The following is a 16,428-nucleotide window of genomic DNA, read 5'->3' as shown; positions in this document are numbered from 1 at the left end:
ACTCTCCGAACTTCAACCCACACCAGGTAAGGGTACTACTACCAGGAGTAGAAATTAAAGCACATCAGACACCATGAACTTGAGTTTTGCCTCATCCTGCTAGATGGAAATGTGGGCTGTAACCCACTAATGGTTCCTGGCTGTCTGAACAACCCTAACCCGAATTACTAATGGTTTTTCCCTCACAATTACCAAGGATAACCCAAAAAAGTAAAATTTCTGTACCTAGTACACTGTATCTACTTTCATGAAGATAATGTTCTCTAAACGAGGCAAGTTTCTAAGTACAATGGAACCTCAAATATCGAACTTAATCCGTTCCAGGAGTTAGTTCTAAATTCGAAAAGTCTGAAAAGTGAAGCAATGTTTCCCATAAGAAATAATGGAAATACAATTAATCCATTCCAGAAACCCAAAAATATTCACACAAAAAAATACGTTTTATAGAGATTAATTATAGTTTTACATACAACAAATATAGTGTTCAATTATGTATTAATAAATTTAAATAAACATATAAAATAACATTTTACTTACCTTTATTGAAGATTGGTGATGGCATCTGGAAGATAGTGAGGAGGAGAGAGGGAGTTGGGGTTAGTGTTTGGAAGGAGAATCCCCCTCCATGAGGACTTCAGGTATCAAAGCCCTCTCTAGGGTCACTTCCCTTCTGTCTTTTAATGCCACTAGGACCAGCTTTAGAATCACTGGACCCCTGTTTCACAAAATAACTGTCCACAGTCCTCTGTTTCTGGTGCTTCTTTAAGATTTCCCAAAAATGGGACATGATTCTGTCACTGAACTTGTTGCAAAGATGGCTTGTTTCGGCTTGCTCAGGGTGGTACTTCTCCACAAACATTTGGACATCATTCTACTTGGACATCATTCCACTTCTGTATTATTTCCTTCTTCACATTTATGGTGTTTCTCACTTTCTTTCCCACAGGGGTGCCACCAGCAAGTTTCATTGCTTTCATTGTAGCTTATTTCACAATCCCACAAGCACTAAACACAATAAAATAATCGTAAAATGTTTGAATGAGAGTACAGGTTAGTGTTCACTCAAGCATCAACAAAACCAGACTGGCACACGGCGCCTGCGTGGGGACGCGGACAGAACGGGCTGCCAGACAGGTTCGGTACCTGGCGGTTCGAAAATAGGAGCGAGTTTGATGATAGGGACAAAGTTGGTTTGAAAAAAGGGTTCTATTTCTGAAGAGTTCGATAAGTAATACGTTCAAAATTTGAGGTTCCACTGTATAATAATAGAATGTGTCAAAAACTAATAAAGAAGTAAGAAATTTATTTTCATTGACAAGCCTCTTTCATGAGGCAAATGGCAGAGGTAGTGTTATGAGCTAAACCTGTCTTATGGGGGATCTTTTCTTTCAGACTGTGGTGGAAGGCAGTGGCAAGTTGGATTTTGGTGAATATGAACTTGAACTTTGGGATTTAAGGTAAATTATTTCCTTACTAGTAACAAATATTATTTTTTGTTTATGTATAGTATGTGAAGTGGAATGTAAAGTTTATGGTAGATTCTGTGTTCTGGTAACTTTTTATAAAAACTATTACGATAATATGTTTTACTTTCCTATAGGTTTATATATATATATATATATATATATATATATATATATATATATATATATATATATATATATATATATATATATATATATATATAGATATATATACACAGTGGACCCCCGCATAACGATTACCTCCGAATGTGACCAATTATGTAAGTGTATTTATGTAAGTGCGTTTGTATGTGTATGTTTGGGGGTCTGAAATGGACTAATCTACTTCACAATATTTCTTATGGGAACAAATTCGGTCAGTACTGGCACCTGAACATACTTCTGGAGTGAAAAAATATCGTTAACCGGGGGTCCACTGTATATATATATACAGTGGACCCCCGCTTAACGATCACCTCCAAATGCGACCAATTATGTAAGTGTATTTATGTAAGTGCGTTTGTACGTGTATGTTTGGGGGTCTGAAATGGACTAATCTACTTCACAATATTCCTTATGGGAAAAAATTCGGTCAGTACTGGCACCTGAACATACTACTGGAATGAAAAAAGTTCGTTAACTGGGGGTCCACTGTATATATATATATACAGTGGACCCCCGCATAACGATGGCATCACATAGCGATTATTTCGCATACCGCTTACTTTAATCGCAAAATTTTTGCCGCGCATACCGATTAAAAACCCGCTCACCGATTTTCGTCCGAGACGCGTCCAATGTGCGCCCTCACCCAGCCTCACATGTGCCGCCCACGCCATTGTTTACCAGGCAGCCTCCGCGCTAACATCCAAGCATACACTTGGAATATTTCGTATTATTACAGTGTTTTCGGTGGTGTTTCTGGAAAATAAGTGACCATGGGCCCCAAGAAAGCTTCTAGTGCCAACCGTACACCAATAAGGGTAAGGATACCCATTGAAATGAAGAAAGAGATCATTGATAAGTATGAAAGTGGAGTGCGTATTGCCGACCTAGTCAAGTTGTACAAGAAACCCCAATCAACCATCGCTACTATTGTGGGCACCAAAAAGACAATCAAGGAAGCTGTTGTTGCCAAAGGTTTAACTGTGTTTTCGAAACAAAGATCGCAAGTGATGGAAGATGTTGAGAGACTCTTATTGGTGTGGATAAATGAAAAACAGCTAGCAGGAGATAGCGTCTCTCAAGCGATCATATGTGAAAAGGCTAGGAAGTTGCATGAGGATTTAATTAAAAAAATGCCTGCAACTAGTGATGATGTGAGTGAATTTAAGGCCAGCAAAGGTTGGTTTGAGAGATTTAAGAAGCGTAGTGGCATCCATAGTGTGATAAGGCATGGTGAGGCTGCCAGTTCGGACCACAAAGCAGCTGAAAAATATGTGCAGGAATTCAAGGAGTATATAGAAACTGAAGGACTGAAACCTGAACAAGTGTTTAATTGTGATGAAACAGGCCTGTTCTGGAAGAAAATGCCAAGCAAGACCTACATTACTCAGGAGGAAAAGGCACTCCCAGGACATAAGCCTATGAAAGACAGGCTTACTCTTCTCATGTGTGCCAATGCTACTGGTGATTGCAAAGTGAAGCCTTTATTAGTGTATCACTCTGAAACTCCCAGAGCGTTCAGGCAAAAGAATGTCCTCAAGGATAATTTGTGTGTGCTGTGGAGGGCAAACAGTAAGGCATGGGTCACTAGGGAATTTTTCTATAACTGGTTACACCATGCATTTGCCCCCAATGTGAAAGATTACCTAACTGAAAAGAAATTAGAACTTAAGTGCCTCCTGGTGTTAGACAATGCCCCTGGTCATCCTACAGACGTGGCAGAGCGACTTTATGGGGACATGAGCTTCATTAAGGTGAAGTTTTTGCCTCCTAATACCACTCCTCTCCTGCAGCCCATGGACCAGCAGGTTATTTCCAACTTCAAGAAACTGTACACAAAAGCTCTGTTTGAAAGGTGCTTTGTAATGACCTCAGAAACTCAACTGACTCTAAGAGAGTTTTGGAGAGATCACTTTAATATCCTCAATTGTGTAAACCTTATAGGTAAGGCTTGGGAGGAAGTGACTAAGAGGACCTTGAACTCTGCTTGGAAGAAACTGTGGCCAGAATGTGTAGACAAAAGGGATTTTGAAGGGTTTGAGGCTAACCCTGAGAATCCTGTGCCAGTTGAGGAATCCATTGTGGCATTGGGAAAGTCCTTGGGGTTGGAGGTTAGTGGGGAGGATGTGGAAGAGTTGGTGGAGGAGGACAATGAAGAACTAACCACTGATGAGCTGATAGATCAACTTCAAGAGCAAGAGGCCAGACCTGGGGAAACTGGTTCAGAGGAGGGGAGAGAGAAATTGAAGAAGTTGCCTACTACAAAGATAAAGGAAATCTGTGCAAAGTGGCTTGAAGTGCAAACCTTCATGGATGAAAATCACCCTCACACAGCTATTGCAAGCCGTGTTGGCAACCTGTACACTGACAATGTTGTGAAACACTTTAGGGAAGTGATAAAGGAACGAGAGGTACAGGCCACTATGGACAGATATCTTGTGCGAAAGAAGTCCAGTGACTCTGAAGGCTGGCCCTAGTGGCATTAAAAAAAGAAGGGAAGTAACCCCAGAAAAGGACTTACTACCTCAAGTCCTAATGGAAGGGGATTCCCCTTCTAAACAGTAAGAAGATAATGCTCTCCCCTCCTCCCATCCCATCAATCATCACCAGATCTTCAATAAAAGTAAGTGTCATGTAAGTGTGCATGCCTTTTTCAGTTTGTGTGTATTAAAATTAATATTTCATGTGGTAAAAAAAATTTTTTTTTCATACTTTTGGGTGTCTTGCACGGATTAATTTTATTTCCATTATTTCTTATGGGGAAAATTCATTCACATAACGATTATTTCGCATAACAATTACCCCTCTTGCACGGATTAAAATCGTTAACCGGGGGTCCACTGTATATATATATATATATACATATATATATATACATATATACATATATATATATATACATATATACATATATATATATATACACAGGAGGGCCCCGCTTTACGGCGTTTTGCTTTACGGCGTTCCGCTAATACGGACATTTCAAATTATGACCAAAACTCGCTATACGGCTCCCCCCACCTGTCTTTCTAATACGGTCACAGCGGCCCACCGAGTTTGTTTACATTCTCCCTGAGCACATCTCCTTATTATGTCTGGAAACTTTCCAAAATTTCAAGTGTTTTAAAGTTATTTTATATGTACAGTGGACCCCCGCATAACGATTACCTCCGAATGCGACCAATTATGTAAGTATATTTATGTAAGTGCGTTTGTATGTGTATGTTTGGGGGTCTGAAATGGACTAATCTACTTCACAATATTTCTTATGGGAACAAATTCGACCAGTACTGGCACCTGAACATACTTCTGGAGTGAAAAAATATCGTTAACCGGGGGTCCACTGTATTGTACTTGATAATTAAACTTGTGTACACCTGTACCTAAATAAACTTACACACTGTGCTGGCATGTAGGTACACATTAAAATCACTAAGAGTCTCTCTACTCTTGATGCAATAATAATAATAATAATAATAATAATAATAATAATAGTAATAATAATAGTAATAATATTTTTTTTTTATTTTTTTTTTATTATCACACTGGCCGATTCCCACCAAGGCAGGGTGGCCCGAAAAAGAAAAACTTTCACCATCATTCACTCCATCACTGTCTTGCCAGAAGGGTGCTTTACACTACAGTTTTTAAACTGCAACATTAACACCCCTCCTTCAGAGTGCAGGCACTGTACTTCCCATCTCCAGGACTCAAGTCCGGCCTGCCGGTTTCCCTGAATCCCTTCATAAATGTTACTTTGCTCACACTCCAACAGCACGTCAAGTATTAAAAACCATTTGTCTCCATTCACTCCTATCAAACACGCTCACGCATGCCTGCTGGAAGTCCAAGCCCCTCGCACACAAAACCTCCTTTACCCCCTCCCTCCAACCCTTCCTAGGCCGACCCCTACCCCGCCTTCCTTCCACTACAGACTGATACACTCTTGAAGTTATTCTGTTTCGCTCCATTCTCTCTACATGTCCGAACGACCTCAACAACCCTTCCTCAGCCCTCTGGACAACAGTTTTGGTAATCCCGCACCTCCTCCTAACTTCCAAACTACGAATTCTCTGCATTATATTCACACCACACATTGCCCTCAGACATGACATCTCCACTGCCTCCAGCCTTCTCCTCGCTGCAACATTCATCACCCATGCTTCACACCCATATAAGAGCGTTGGTAAAACTATACTCTCATACATTCCCCTCTTTGCCTCCAAGGACAAAGTTCTCTGTCTCCACAGACTCCTAAGTGCACCACTCACTCTTTTTCCCTCATCAATTCTATGATTCACCTCATCTTTCATAGACCCATCCGCTGACACGTCCACTCCCAAATATCTGAATACGTTCACCTCCTCCATACTCTCTCCCTCCAATCTGATATTCAATCTTTCATCACCTAATCTTTTTGTTATCCTCATAACCTTACTCTTTCCTGTATTCACCTTTAATTTTCTTCTTTTGCACACCCTACCAAATTCATCCACCAATCTCTGCAGCTTCTCTTCAGAATCTCCCAAGAGCACAGTGTCATCAGCAAAGAGCAGCTGTGACAACTCCCACCCTGTGTGTGATTCTTTATCTTTTAACTCCACGCCTCTTGCCAAGACCCTCGCATTTACTTCTCTTACAACCCCATCTATAAATATATTAAACAACCACGGTGACATCACACATCCTTGTCTAAGGCCTACTTTTACTGGGAAAAAATTTCCCTCTTTTCTACATACTCTAACTTGAGCCTCACTATCCTCGTAAAAACTCTTCACTGCTTTCAGTAACCTACCTCCTACACCATACACTTGCAACATCTGCCACATTGCCCCCCTATCCACCCTGTCATACGCCTTTTCCAAATCCATAAATGCCACAAAGACCTCTTTAGCCTTATCTAAATACTGTTCACTTATATGTTTCACTGTAAACACCTGGTCCACACACCCCCTACCTTTCCTAAAGCCTCCTTGTTCATCTGCTATCCTATTCTCCGTCTTACTCTTAACCCTTTGAGGGTCGACAGGCCCTCTCCAAAACTCGTTCTCAGGGTCGGCCAAATTTAAAAAAAAAAAAAAAATTATTTTCTCTTATGAAAAGATAGAGAATCTTTTCCCGATCATAACGACACCAAAAGTTTGAAATTTGATAGAAAACTTACGGAATTATGCTCTCGCAAAGTTAGCGGTCTCGGCGATGTTTACGGATCGGCGATTTTGCCCACTTTGAGCCCCATTTTCGGCCAATTTCACTGTACTAGTCGACAAAAAACATGAATATTTCGCTAGAACTCCATTTTTTCTATCGAATGGGTGCAAGAAACCACCCATTTATAAATTCAACTATCCAGTACAGTGGTCAGAATTTAGCAATTTTGCCAATTTCACACAAATTTCAAAAGATGCCAATTTCGGAATAGGGTCCAGAATAAACAAGAAAGACATTCCTGGCACTAAAATGACATTTTCTCTAGTCATTAGTCACGTCTCAAGGCCCCTCTTATATTCTTTTGCTTTCCACTTTGAATTTTTATTCTCACAAAAAATATAAGATTTACTGTTATGCAGACTACTGCATTAGTGTAAAAAATGGTATAAATATTATTGGTGCACTTGTGAAAGAATATTAGACTCACCAGTTGACGTGTATTGCACGCTTGGCACGATTTGTTTACTTTTGAAGTTTGGTAAAAATCGAACATTTCTGCTACTTTGAGCTCAATTTCAAGGCACCTTTCATTGTAAAACCAGTCAAAATCATCTCAATTTCAGTAATATGTCTTCAATTCTATAAAATGAGACCAAGAAAACTAGAATACAACAATAAATACTATACGAAAATACACTGCAAAGTCGCTGATTTATTAAAAAAAAATGGAAAAAGTTTTTTTTTCTCATTATGCACCGTGTGCTGCAGGATTTTTCTTAGACTGTGCACACTGACCACATAGACCCATTCTTTCATATGAAGGCCTACCAGCTTTCTCCCACTAGATTTGAGGTCGCTAGAATTTATGAGTACTAGTACGTCAAAAACCCCTACGCGTAAGACGTACTAGTACGACGAAAACCCTCAAAGGGTTAATTCTTTCAATTATAACTCTACCATACACTTTACCAGGTACACTCAACAGACTTATCCCCCTATAATTTTTGCACTCTCTTTTATCCCCTTTGCCTTTATACAAAGGAACTATGCATGCTCTCTGCCAATCCCTAGGTACCTTACCCTCTTCCATACATTTATTAAATAATTGCACCAACCACTCCAAAACTATATCCCCACCTGCTTTTAACATTTCTATCTTTATCCCATCAATCCCAGCTGCCTTACCCCCTTTCATTTTACCTACTGCCTCACGAACTTCCCCCACACTCACAACTGGCTCTTCCTCACTCCTACAAGATGTTATTCCTCCTTGCCCTATACACGAAATCACAGCTTCCCTATCTTCATCAACATTTAACAATTCCTCAAAATATTCCCTCCATCTTCCCAATACCTCTAACTCTCCATTTAATAACTCTCCTCTCCTATTTTTAACTGACAAATCCATTTGTTCTCTAGGCTTCCTTAACTTGTTAATCTCACTCCAAAACTTTTTCTTATTTTCAACAAAATTTGTTGATAACAGCTCACCCACTCTCTCATTTGCTCTCTTTTTACATTGCTTCACCACTCTCTTAACCTCTCTCTTTTTCTCCATATACTCTTCCCTCCTTGCATCACTTCTACTTTGTAAAGACTTCTCATATGCTAACTTTTTCTCCCTTACTACTCTCTTTACATCATCATTCCACCAATCGCTCCTCTTCCCTCCTGCACCCACTTTCCTGTAACCACAAACTTCTGCTGAACACTCTAACACTACATTTTTAAACCTACCCCATTCCTCTTCGACCCCATTGCCTATGCTCTCATTAGCCCATCTATCCTCCAATAGCTGTTTATATCTTACCCTAACTGCCTCCTCTTTTAGTTTATAAACCTTCACCTCTCTCTTCCCTGATGCTTCTATTCTCCTTGTATCCCATCTACCTTTTACTCTCAGTGTAGCTACAACTAGAAAGTGATCTGATATATCTGTGGCCCCTCGATAAACATGTACATCCTAAAGTCTACTCAACAGTCTTTTATCTACTAATACATAATCCAACAAACTACTGTCATTTCGCCCTACATCATATCGTGTATACTTATTTATCCTCTTTTCCTTAAAATATGTATTACCTATAACTAAACCCCTTTCTATACAAAGTTCAATCAAAGGGCTCCCATTATCATTTACACCTGGCACCCCAAACTTACCTACCACACCCTCTCTAAAAGTTTCTCCTACTTTAGCATTCAGGTCCCCTACCACAATTACTCTCTCACTTGGTTCAAAGGCTCCTATACATTCACTTAACATCTCCCAAAATCTCTCTCTCTCCTCTGCATTCCTCTCTTCTCCAGGTGCATACACGCTTATTATGACCCACTTCTCGCATCCAACCTTTACTTTAATCCACATAATTCTCGAATTTACACATTCATATTCTCTTTTCTCCTTCCATAACTGATCATTTAACATTACTGCTACCCCTTCCTTTGCTCTAACTCTCTCAGATACTCCAGATTTAATCCCATTTATTTCCCCCCACTGAAACTCTCCTACCCCCTTCAGCTTTGTTTCGCTTAGAGCCAGGACATCCAACTTCTTTTCATTCATAACATCAGCAATCATCTGTTTCTTGTCATCCGCACTACATCCACGCACATTTAAACAACCCAGTTTTATAAAGTTTTTCTTCTTCTCTTTTTTAGTAAATGTATACAGGAGAAGGGGTTACTAGTCCATTGCTCCCGGCATTTTAGTCGCCTCATACGACACGCATGGCTTACGGAGGAAAGATTCTTTTCCACTTCCCCATGGACAATAGAAGAAATAAAAAAGAACAAGAGCTATTTAGAATAAGGAGAAAAACCTAGATGTATGTATATATATATATGCATGTGCGTGTCTGTGAAGTGTGACCAAAGTGTAAGTAGGAGTAGCAAGATATCCCTGTTATCTAGCGTGTTTATGAGACAGAAAAAGAAAACCAGCAATCCTACCATCATGCAAAACAGTTACAGGTTTTTGTTTCACAGTCATCTGGCAGGACGGTAGTACTTCCCTGGGTGGTTGCTGTCTACCAACCTACTACAAATATATACGAGATGTTTACCAAACGGTTTGTAGAAGTGTCGGAAGAATTACGTTTTCTCTAGCCCGTCACCTGTTACTAGGGATAACTGTAGAAAAATATTCCTTTCGTATGCCTTCACTTTATAGCTATAATTCTGTACTAACTTGTACACAGTGTAAGAGTATTTGTTTCGTGATTTAATTATTATAATAATAATAAAAATATTATAAGGTAAAAGTTTCACAAACTCTTACAAATGTACATGAATGAACTAAAACTGGACACGTATTAATACCGTCTATTTCGCCTGACCGAGTGATCGTCCACAACCTGTTCAGTTTGTTTACGCTGTCTGAGCTCGGTGTATCATTAAATGTTGTATATTACGTTAATATACACATTTTCATTAATCCATCCGTGATATTTTTTTTTCAAAATTATATAATAAACACGATACATAACATAAATACATAACATATGTGTAGAGAACCTAGGATAACCCAAAAAAGTCAGAGTGACTTACTTCCATTGCCTTCACTCAGAGCATCATTTCTACTCAAAATGATGTTACATGAGAATGGGAGTGTTCTTCTTTATTTATTCTACCGTATCAATGTAGAGACAACCTGTACACAATGTAACTTGTACACAAACCAGACGTGTACACTTCGTTTGTTTACAAAACTTACGTTCGCCTGGTTTGTTTACATAACTCTGCGCCTGTCCTCTCTCATGTACTCATTCTTTCTCTCTCTCATTTATTCGTTTTATCTCATTTACTTACTCCTGACCCTACATTAAGACTACAAATATTTTAAGGTAAGTAATGAGTGAACTGTATATACATTTTATCGCTCTGGGATGCTTAAATATCATAGAATAGTATGTGTGGGTGGGGTGGCCTGGTATGGTAGCCTGGCTGACACCATACATACCACACTTGATTTCTTACAATAAATACTACTTGTCTCACCCTAGATTAAGACTATAAATATTTTAAGGTAAGTAATGAGTGCACTATGTGTGTATTGTACTTTTTTATTGTTTTTTGATGCCTGGTTCTATTGCTAACATAATATATGTTAGTGTAAAATTGTTATCTAGTGTTTGTATGCATTTGTAAGTGGAAAAAAAGGGTGTTCCACTTTACGGCGGTTTCCGCTTTACGGCGGTAGCCTGGAACCTAACCCGCCGTATAAGTGGGGACCTCCTGTATATATATATATATACTATATATATAGTATATATATATATATATATATATATATATATATATATACGTATATATATATTTTTTTTTTTTTTTTTTTTTTTTTTTTTTTTTTTTTTTTTTCTATATAGGGAAGTACCACCTATATATACGTATATATATACAGTGGACCCCCGGTTAACGATATTTTTTCACTCCAGAAGTATGTTCAGGTGCCAGTACTGACCGAATTTGTTCCCATAAGGAATACTGTGAAGTAGATTAGTCCATTTCAGACCCCCAAACATACACGTACAAACGCATTTACATAAGTACACTTACATAATTGGTCGCATTCGGAGGTGATCGTTATGCGGGGGTCCACTGTATATAGTATATATATATATATATATATATATATAGTATATATATATATATGGAACAGAATTCTTCCTCCGTAAGCCATGCGTGTTGTAAGAGGCGACTAAAATGCCGGGAGCAAGGGGCTAGTAACCTCTTTTCCTGTATATATTACTAAATGTAAAAGGAGAAACTTTCGTTTTCCTTTTGGGCCACCCCGCCTCGGTGGGATACAGCCGGTGTGTTGAAAGATGAAAGATATATATATATATATATATATATATATATATATGTATATATATATATATATATATATTTTTTTTATTTTATTATCACACTGGCCAATTCCCACCAAAGCAGGGTGGCCCGAAAAAGAAAAACTTTCACCATCATTCACTCCATCACTGTCTTGCCAGAAGGGTGCTTTACACTACAGTTTTTAAACTGCAACATTGACACCCCTCCTTCAGAGTGCAGGCACTGTACTTCCCATCTCCAGGACTCAAGTCCGGCCTGCCGGTTTCCCTGAACCCCTTCATAAATGTTATTTTGCTCACACTCCAACAGCACGTCAAGTATTAAAAACCATTTGTCTCCATTCACTCCTATCAAACACGCTCACGCATGCCTGCTGGAAGTCCAAGCCCCTCGCACACAAAACCTCCTTTACCCCCTCCCTCCAACCTTTCCTAGGCCGACCCCTACCCCGCCTTCCTTCCACTACAGACTGATACACTCTTGAAGTTATTCTGTTTCACTCCATTCTCTCCACATGTCCGAACCACCTCAACAACCCTTCCTCAGCCCTCTGGACAACAGTTTTGGTAATCCCGCACCTCCTCCTAACTTCCAAACTACGAATTCTCTGCATTATATTCACACCACACATTGCTCTCAGACATAACATCTCCACTGCCTCCAGCCTTCTCCTCGCTGCAACATTCATCACCCATGCTTCACACCCATATAAGAGCGTTGGTAAAACTATACTCTCATACATTCCCCTCTTTGCCTCCAAGGAGAAAGTTCTTTGTCTCCACAGACTCCTAAGTGCACCACTCACCCTTTTCCCCTCATCAATTCTATGATTCACCTCATCTTTCATAGACCCATCCGCTGACACGTCCACTCCCAAATATCTGAATACATTCACCTCCTCCATACTCTCTCCCTCCAATCTGATATCCAATCTTTCATCACCTAATCTTTTTGTTATCCTCATAACCTTACTCTTTCCTGTATTCACTTTCAATTTTCTTCTTTTGCACACCCTACCAAATTCATCCACCAATCTCTGCAACTTCTCTTCAGAATCTCCCAAGAGCACAGTGTCATCAGCAAAGAGCAACTGTGACAACTCCCACTTTATGTGTGATTCTTTATCTTTTAACTCCACGCCTCTTGCCAAGACCCTCGCATTTACTTCTCTTACAACCCCATCTATAAATATATTAAACAACCACGGTGACATCACACATCCTTGTCTAAGGCCTACTTTTACTGGGAAATAATTTCCCTCTTTCCTACATACTCTAACTTGAGCCTCACTATCCTCGTAAAAACTCTTCACTGCTTTCAGTAACCTACCTCCTACACCATACACCTGCAACATCTGCCACATTGCCCCCCTATCCACCCTGTCATATGCCTTTTCCAAATCCATAAATGCCACAGAGACCTCTTTAGCCTTATCTAAATACTGTTCACTTACATGTTTCACTGTAAACACCTGGTCAACACACCCCTACCTTTCCTAAAGCCTCCTTGTTCATCTGCTATCCTATTCTCCGTCTTACTCTTAATTCTTTCAATAATAACTCTACCATACACTTTGCCAGGTATACTCAACAGACTTATCCCCCTATAATTTTTGCACTCTCTTTTATCCCCTTTGCCTTTATACAAAGGAACTATGCATGCTCTCTGCCAATCCCTAGGTACCTTACACTCTTCCATACATTTATTAAATAATTGCACCAACCACTCCAAAACTATATCCCCACCTGCTTTTAACATCTCTATGTTTATCCCATCAATCCCGGCTGCCTTACCCCCTTTCATTTTACCTACTGCCTCACGAACTTCCCCCACACTCACAACTGGCTCTTCCTCACTCCTACAAGATGTTGTTCCTCCTTGCCCTATACACGAAATCACAGCTTCCCTATCTTCATCAACATTTAACAATTCCTCAAAATATTCCCTCCATCTTCCCAATACCTCTAACTCTCCATTTAATAACTCTCCTCTCCTATTTTTAACTGACAAATCCATTTGTTCTCTAGGCTTTCTTAACTTGTTAATCTCACTCCAAAACTTTTTCTTATTTTCAACAAAATTTGTTGATAACATCTCACCCACTCTCTCATTTGCTCTCTTTTTACATTGCTTCACCACTCTCTTAACCTCTCTCTTTTTCTCCATATACTCTTCCCTCCTTGCATCACTTCTACTTTGTAAAAACTTCTCATATGCTAACTTTTTCTCCCTTACTACTCTCTTCACATCATCATTCCACCAATCGCTCCTCTTCCCTCCCGCACCCACTTTCCTGTAACCACAAACTTCTGCTGAACACTCTAACACTACATTTTTAAACCTACCCCATACCTCTTTGATCCCATTGCCTATGCTCTCATTAGCCCATCTATCCTCCAATAGCTGTTTATATCTTACCCTAACTGCCTCCTCTTTTAGTTTATAAACCTTCACCTCTCTCTTCCCTGATGCTTCTATTCTCCTTGTATCCCATCTACCTTTTACTCTCAGTGTAGCTACAACTAGAAAGTGATCTGATATATCTGTGGCCCCTCTATAAACATGTACATCCTGAAGTCTACTCAACAGTCTTTTATCTACCAATACATAATCCAACAAACTACTGTCATTTCGTCCTACATCATATCTTGTATACTTATTTATCCTCTTTTTCTTAAAATATGTGTTACCTATAACTAAACCCCTTTCTATACAAAGTTCAATCAAAGGGCTCCCATTATCATTTACACCTGGCACCCCAAACTTACCTACCACACCCTCTCTAAAAGTTTCTCCTACTTTAGCATTCAGGTCCCCTACCACAATTACTCTCTCACTTGGTTCAAAGGCTCCTATACATTCACTTAACATCTCCCAAAATCTCTCTCTCTCCTCTGCATTCCTCTCTTCTCCAGGTGCATACACGCTTATTATGACCCACTTCTCGCATCCAACCTTTACTTTAATCCACATAATTCTTGAATTTACACATTCATATTCTCTTTTCTCCTTCCATAACTGATCATTCAACATTACTGCTACCCCTTCCTTTGCTCTAACTCTCTCAGATACTCCAGATTTAATCCCATTTATTTCCCCCCACCGAAACTCCCCTACCCCCTTCAGCTTTGTTTCTCTTAGGGCCAGGACATCCAACTTCTTTTCATTCATAACATCAGCAATCATCTGTTTCTTGTCATCCGCACTACATCCATGCACATTTAAGCATCCCAGTTTTATAAAGTTTTTCTTCTTCTCTTTTTTAGTAAATGTCTACAGGAGAAGGGGTTACTAGCCCATTGCTCCCGGCATTTTAGTTGCCTCATACGACACGCATGGCTTACGGAGGAAAGATTCTTTTCCACTTCCCCATGGACAATAGAAGAAATAAAGAGGAACAAGAGCTATTTAGAAAAAGGAGAAAAACCTAGATGTATGTATATGTATATGCATGTGCGTGTCTGTGGTGTAAATTTTATGCAGAAAATTTGGAGTGTGGAAATTAGGAGAAGGTTTGGAGTTAATAAAAGCATTAGTCAGAGGGTAGAAGAGGGGTTGTTGAGGTGGTTTGGTCATTTAGAGAGAATGGATCAAAGTAGAATGACATGGAAAGCATATAAATCTATAGGGGAAGGAAGGCGGGGTAGGGATCGTCCTCGAAAGGGTTGGAGAGAGGGGGTAAAGGAGGTTTTGTGGGCGAGGGGCTTGGACTTCCAGCAAGCGTGCGTGAGCGTGTTAGATAGGAGTGAATGGAGACGAATGATACTTGGGACCTGACGATCTGTTGGAGTGTGAGCAGGGTAATATTTAGTGAAGGGATTCAGGGAAACCGATTATTTTCATATAGTCGGACTTGAGTCCCGGAAATGGGAAGTACAATGCCTGCACTTTAAAGGAGGGGTTTGGGATATTGGCAGTTTGGAGGGATATGTTGTGTATCTTTATACGTATATGCTTCTAAACTGTTGTATTCTGAGCACCTCTGGAAAAACATTGATAATGTGTGAGTGTGGTGAAAGTGTTGAATGATGATGAAAGTATTTTCTTTTTGGGGATTTTCTTTCTTTTTTGGGTCACCCTGCCTCGGTGGGAGACGGCTGACTTGTTGAAAAAAAAAAAATATATATATATATATTTATATATATATGCAAAACAACCACTCTGAAAGAATAGAGAAATTCTAAGCGCTTTCGTGACTACTCACATTATCAAGGAACTATAGTTCGTCGATAATGTGAGTAGTCACGAAAGCGCTTGGAATTTCTCTATTCTTTCAGAGTGGTTGTTTCGCATATTCTGAAATCACCTGTTTACTGTGATCTTATTGCATTATATATATATATATATATATATATATATATATATATATATATATATATATATATATATATATATATATATATATATACACACAGTGGACCCCCGCTTAACGATCACCTCCAAATGCCACCAATTATGTAAGTGTGTTTATGTAAGTGCATTTGTATGTGTATGTTTGGGGGTCTGAAATGGACTAATCTACTTCACAATATTCCTTATGGGAACAAATTCGGTCAGTACTGGTACCTGAACATACTTCTGGAATGAAAAAAGATCGTTAATTGGGGGTCCACTGTACATATATATATATATATATATATATATATATATATATATATATATATATATATATATATATATTTATATATATATATATATACATATATATATATACCCTTGGTTATCGGCCGTTCCTGTTTTCGGCTAACTTGGTAACTGGCCGGTTTTTCGGCTCCCGGTGATCGACCATTATTTGGTGATAGGTTGTTTCGGACACGTC

The 16,428-nt window shown here is 39.2% G+C and overlaps 1 protein-coding gene across 7 annotated transcripts in view; it reads left to right on the top strand.

The window, feature by feature from the left end:
* LOC128700048 (5'-3' exonuclease PLD3) overlaps positions 1-16,428 on the top strand; it is a 56,419-nt gene that overhangs the window by 18,461 nt on the left and 21,530 nt on the right. For all 7 annotated transcript variants that reach the window (XM_070098799.1, XM_053792991.2, XM_053792988.2 and 4 more), the window contains one exon: positions 1,393-1,457. In XM_070098799.1, coding sequence (XP_069954900.1) covers positions 1,393-1,457 — 65 coding nt within the window. The remainder of the gene's footprint in view (positions 1-1,392; positions 1,458-16,428) is intronic.

Source organism: Cherax quadricarinatus, chromosome 64, assembly GCF_038502225.1.
Source record: "Cherax quadricarinatus isolate ZL_2023a chromosome 64, ASM3850222v1, whole genome shotgun sequence".
NCBI classification, from domain to species: Eukaryota; Metazoa; Arthropoda; class Malacostraca; order Decapoda; family Parastacidae; genus Cherax; species Cherax quadricarinatus.
Note: the sequence above shows the minus strand (reverse complement) of the source record. Positions and strands in the feature narration are given on the sequence as shown.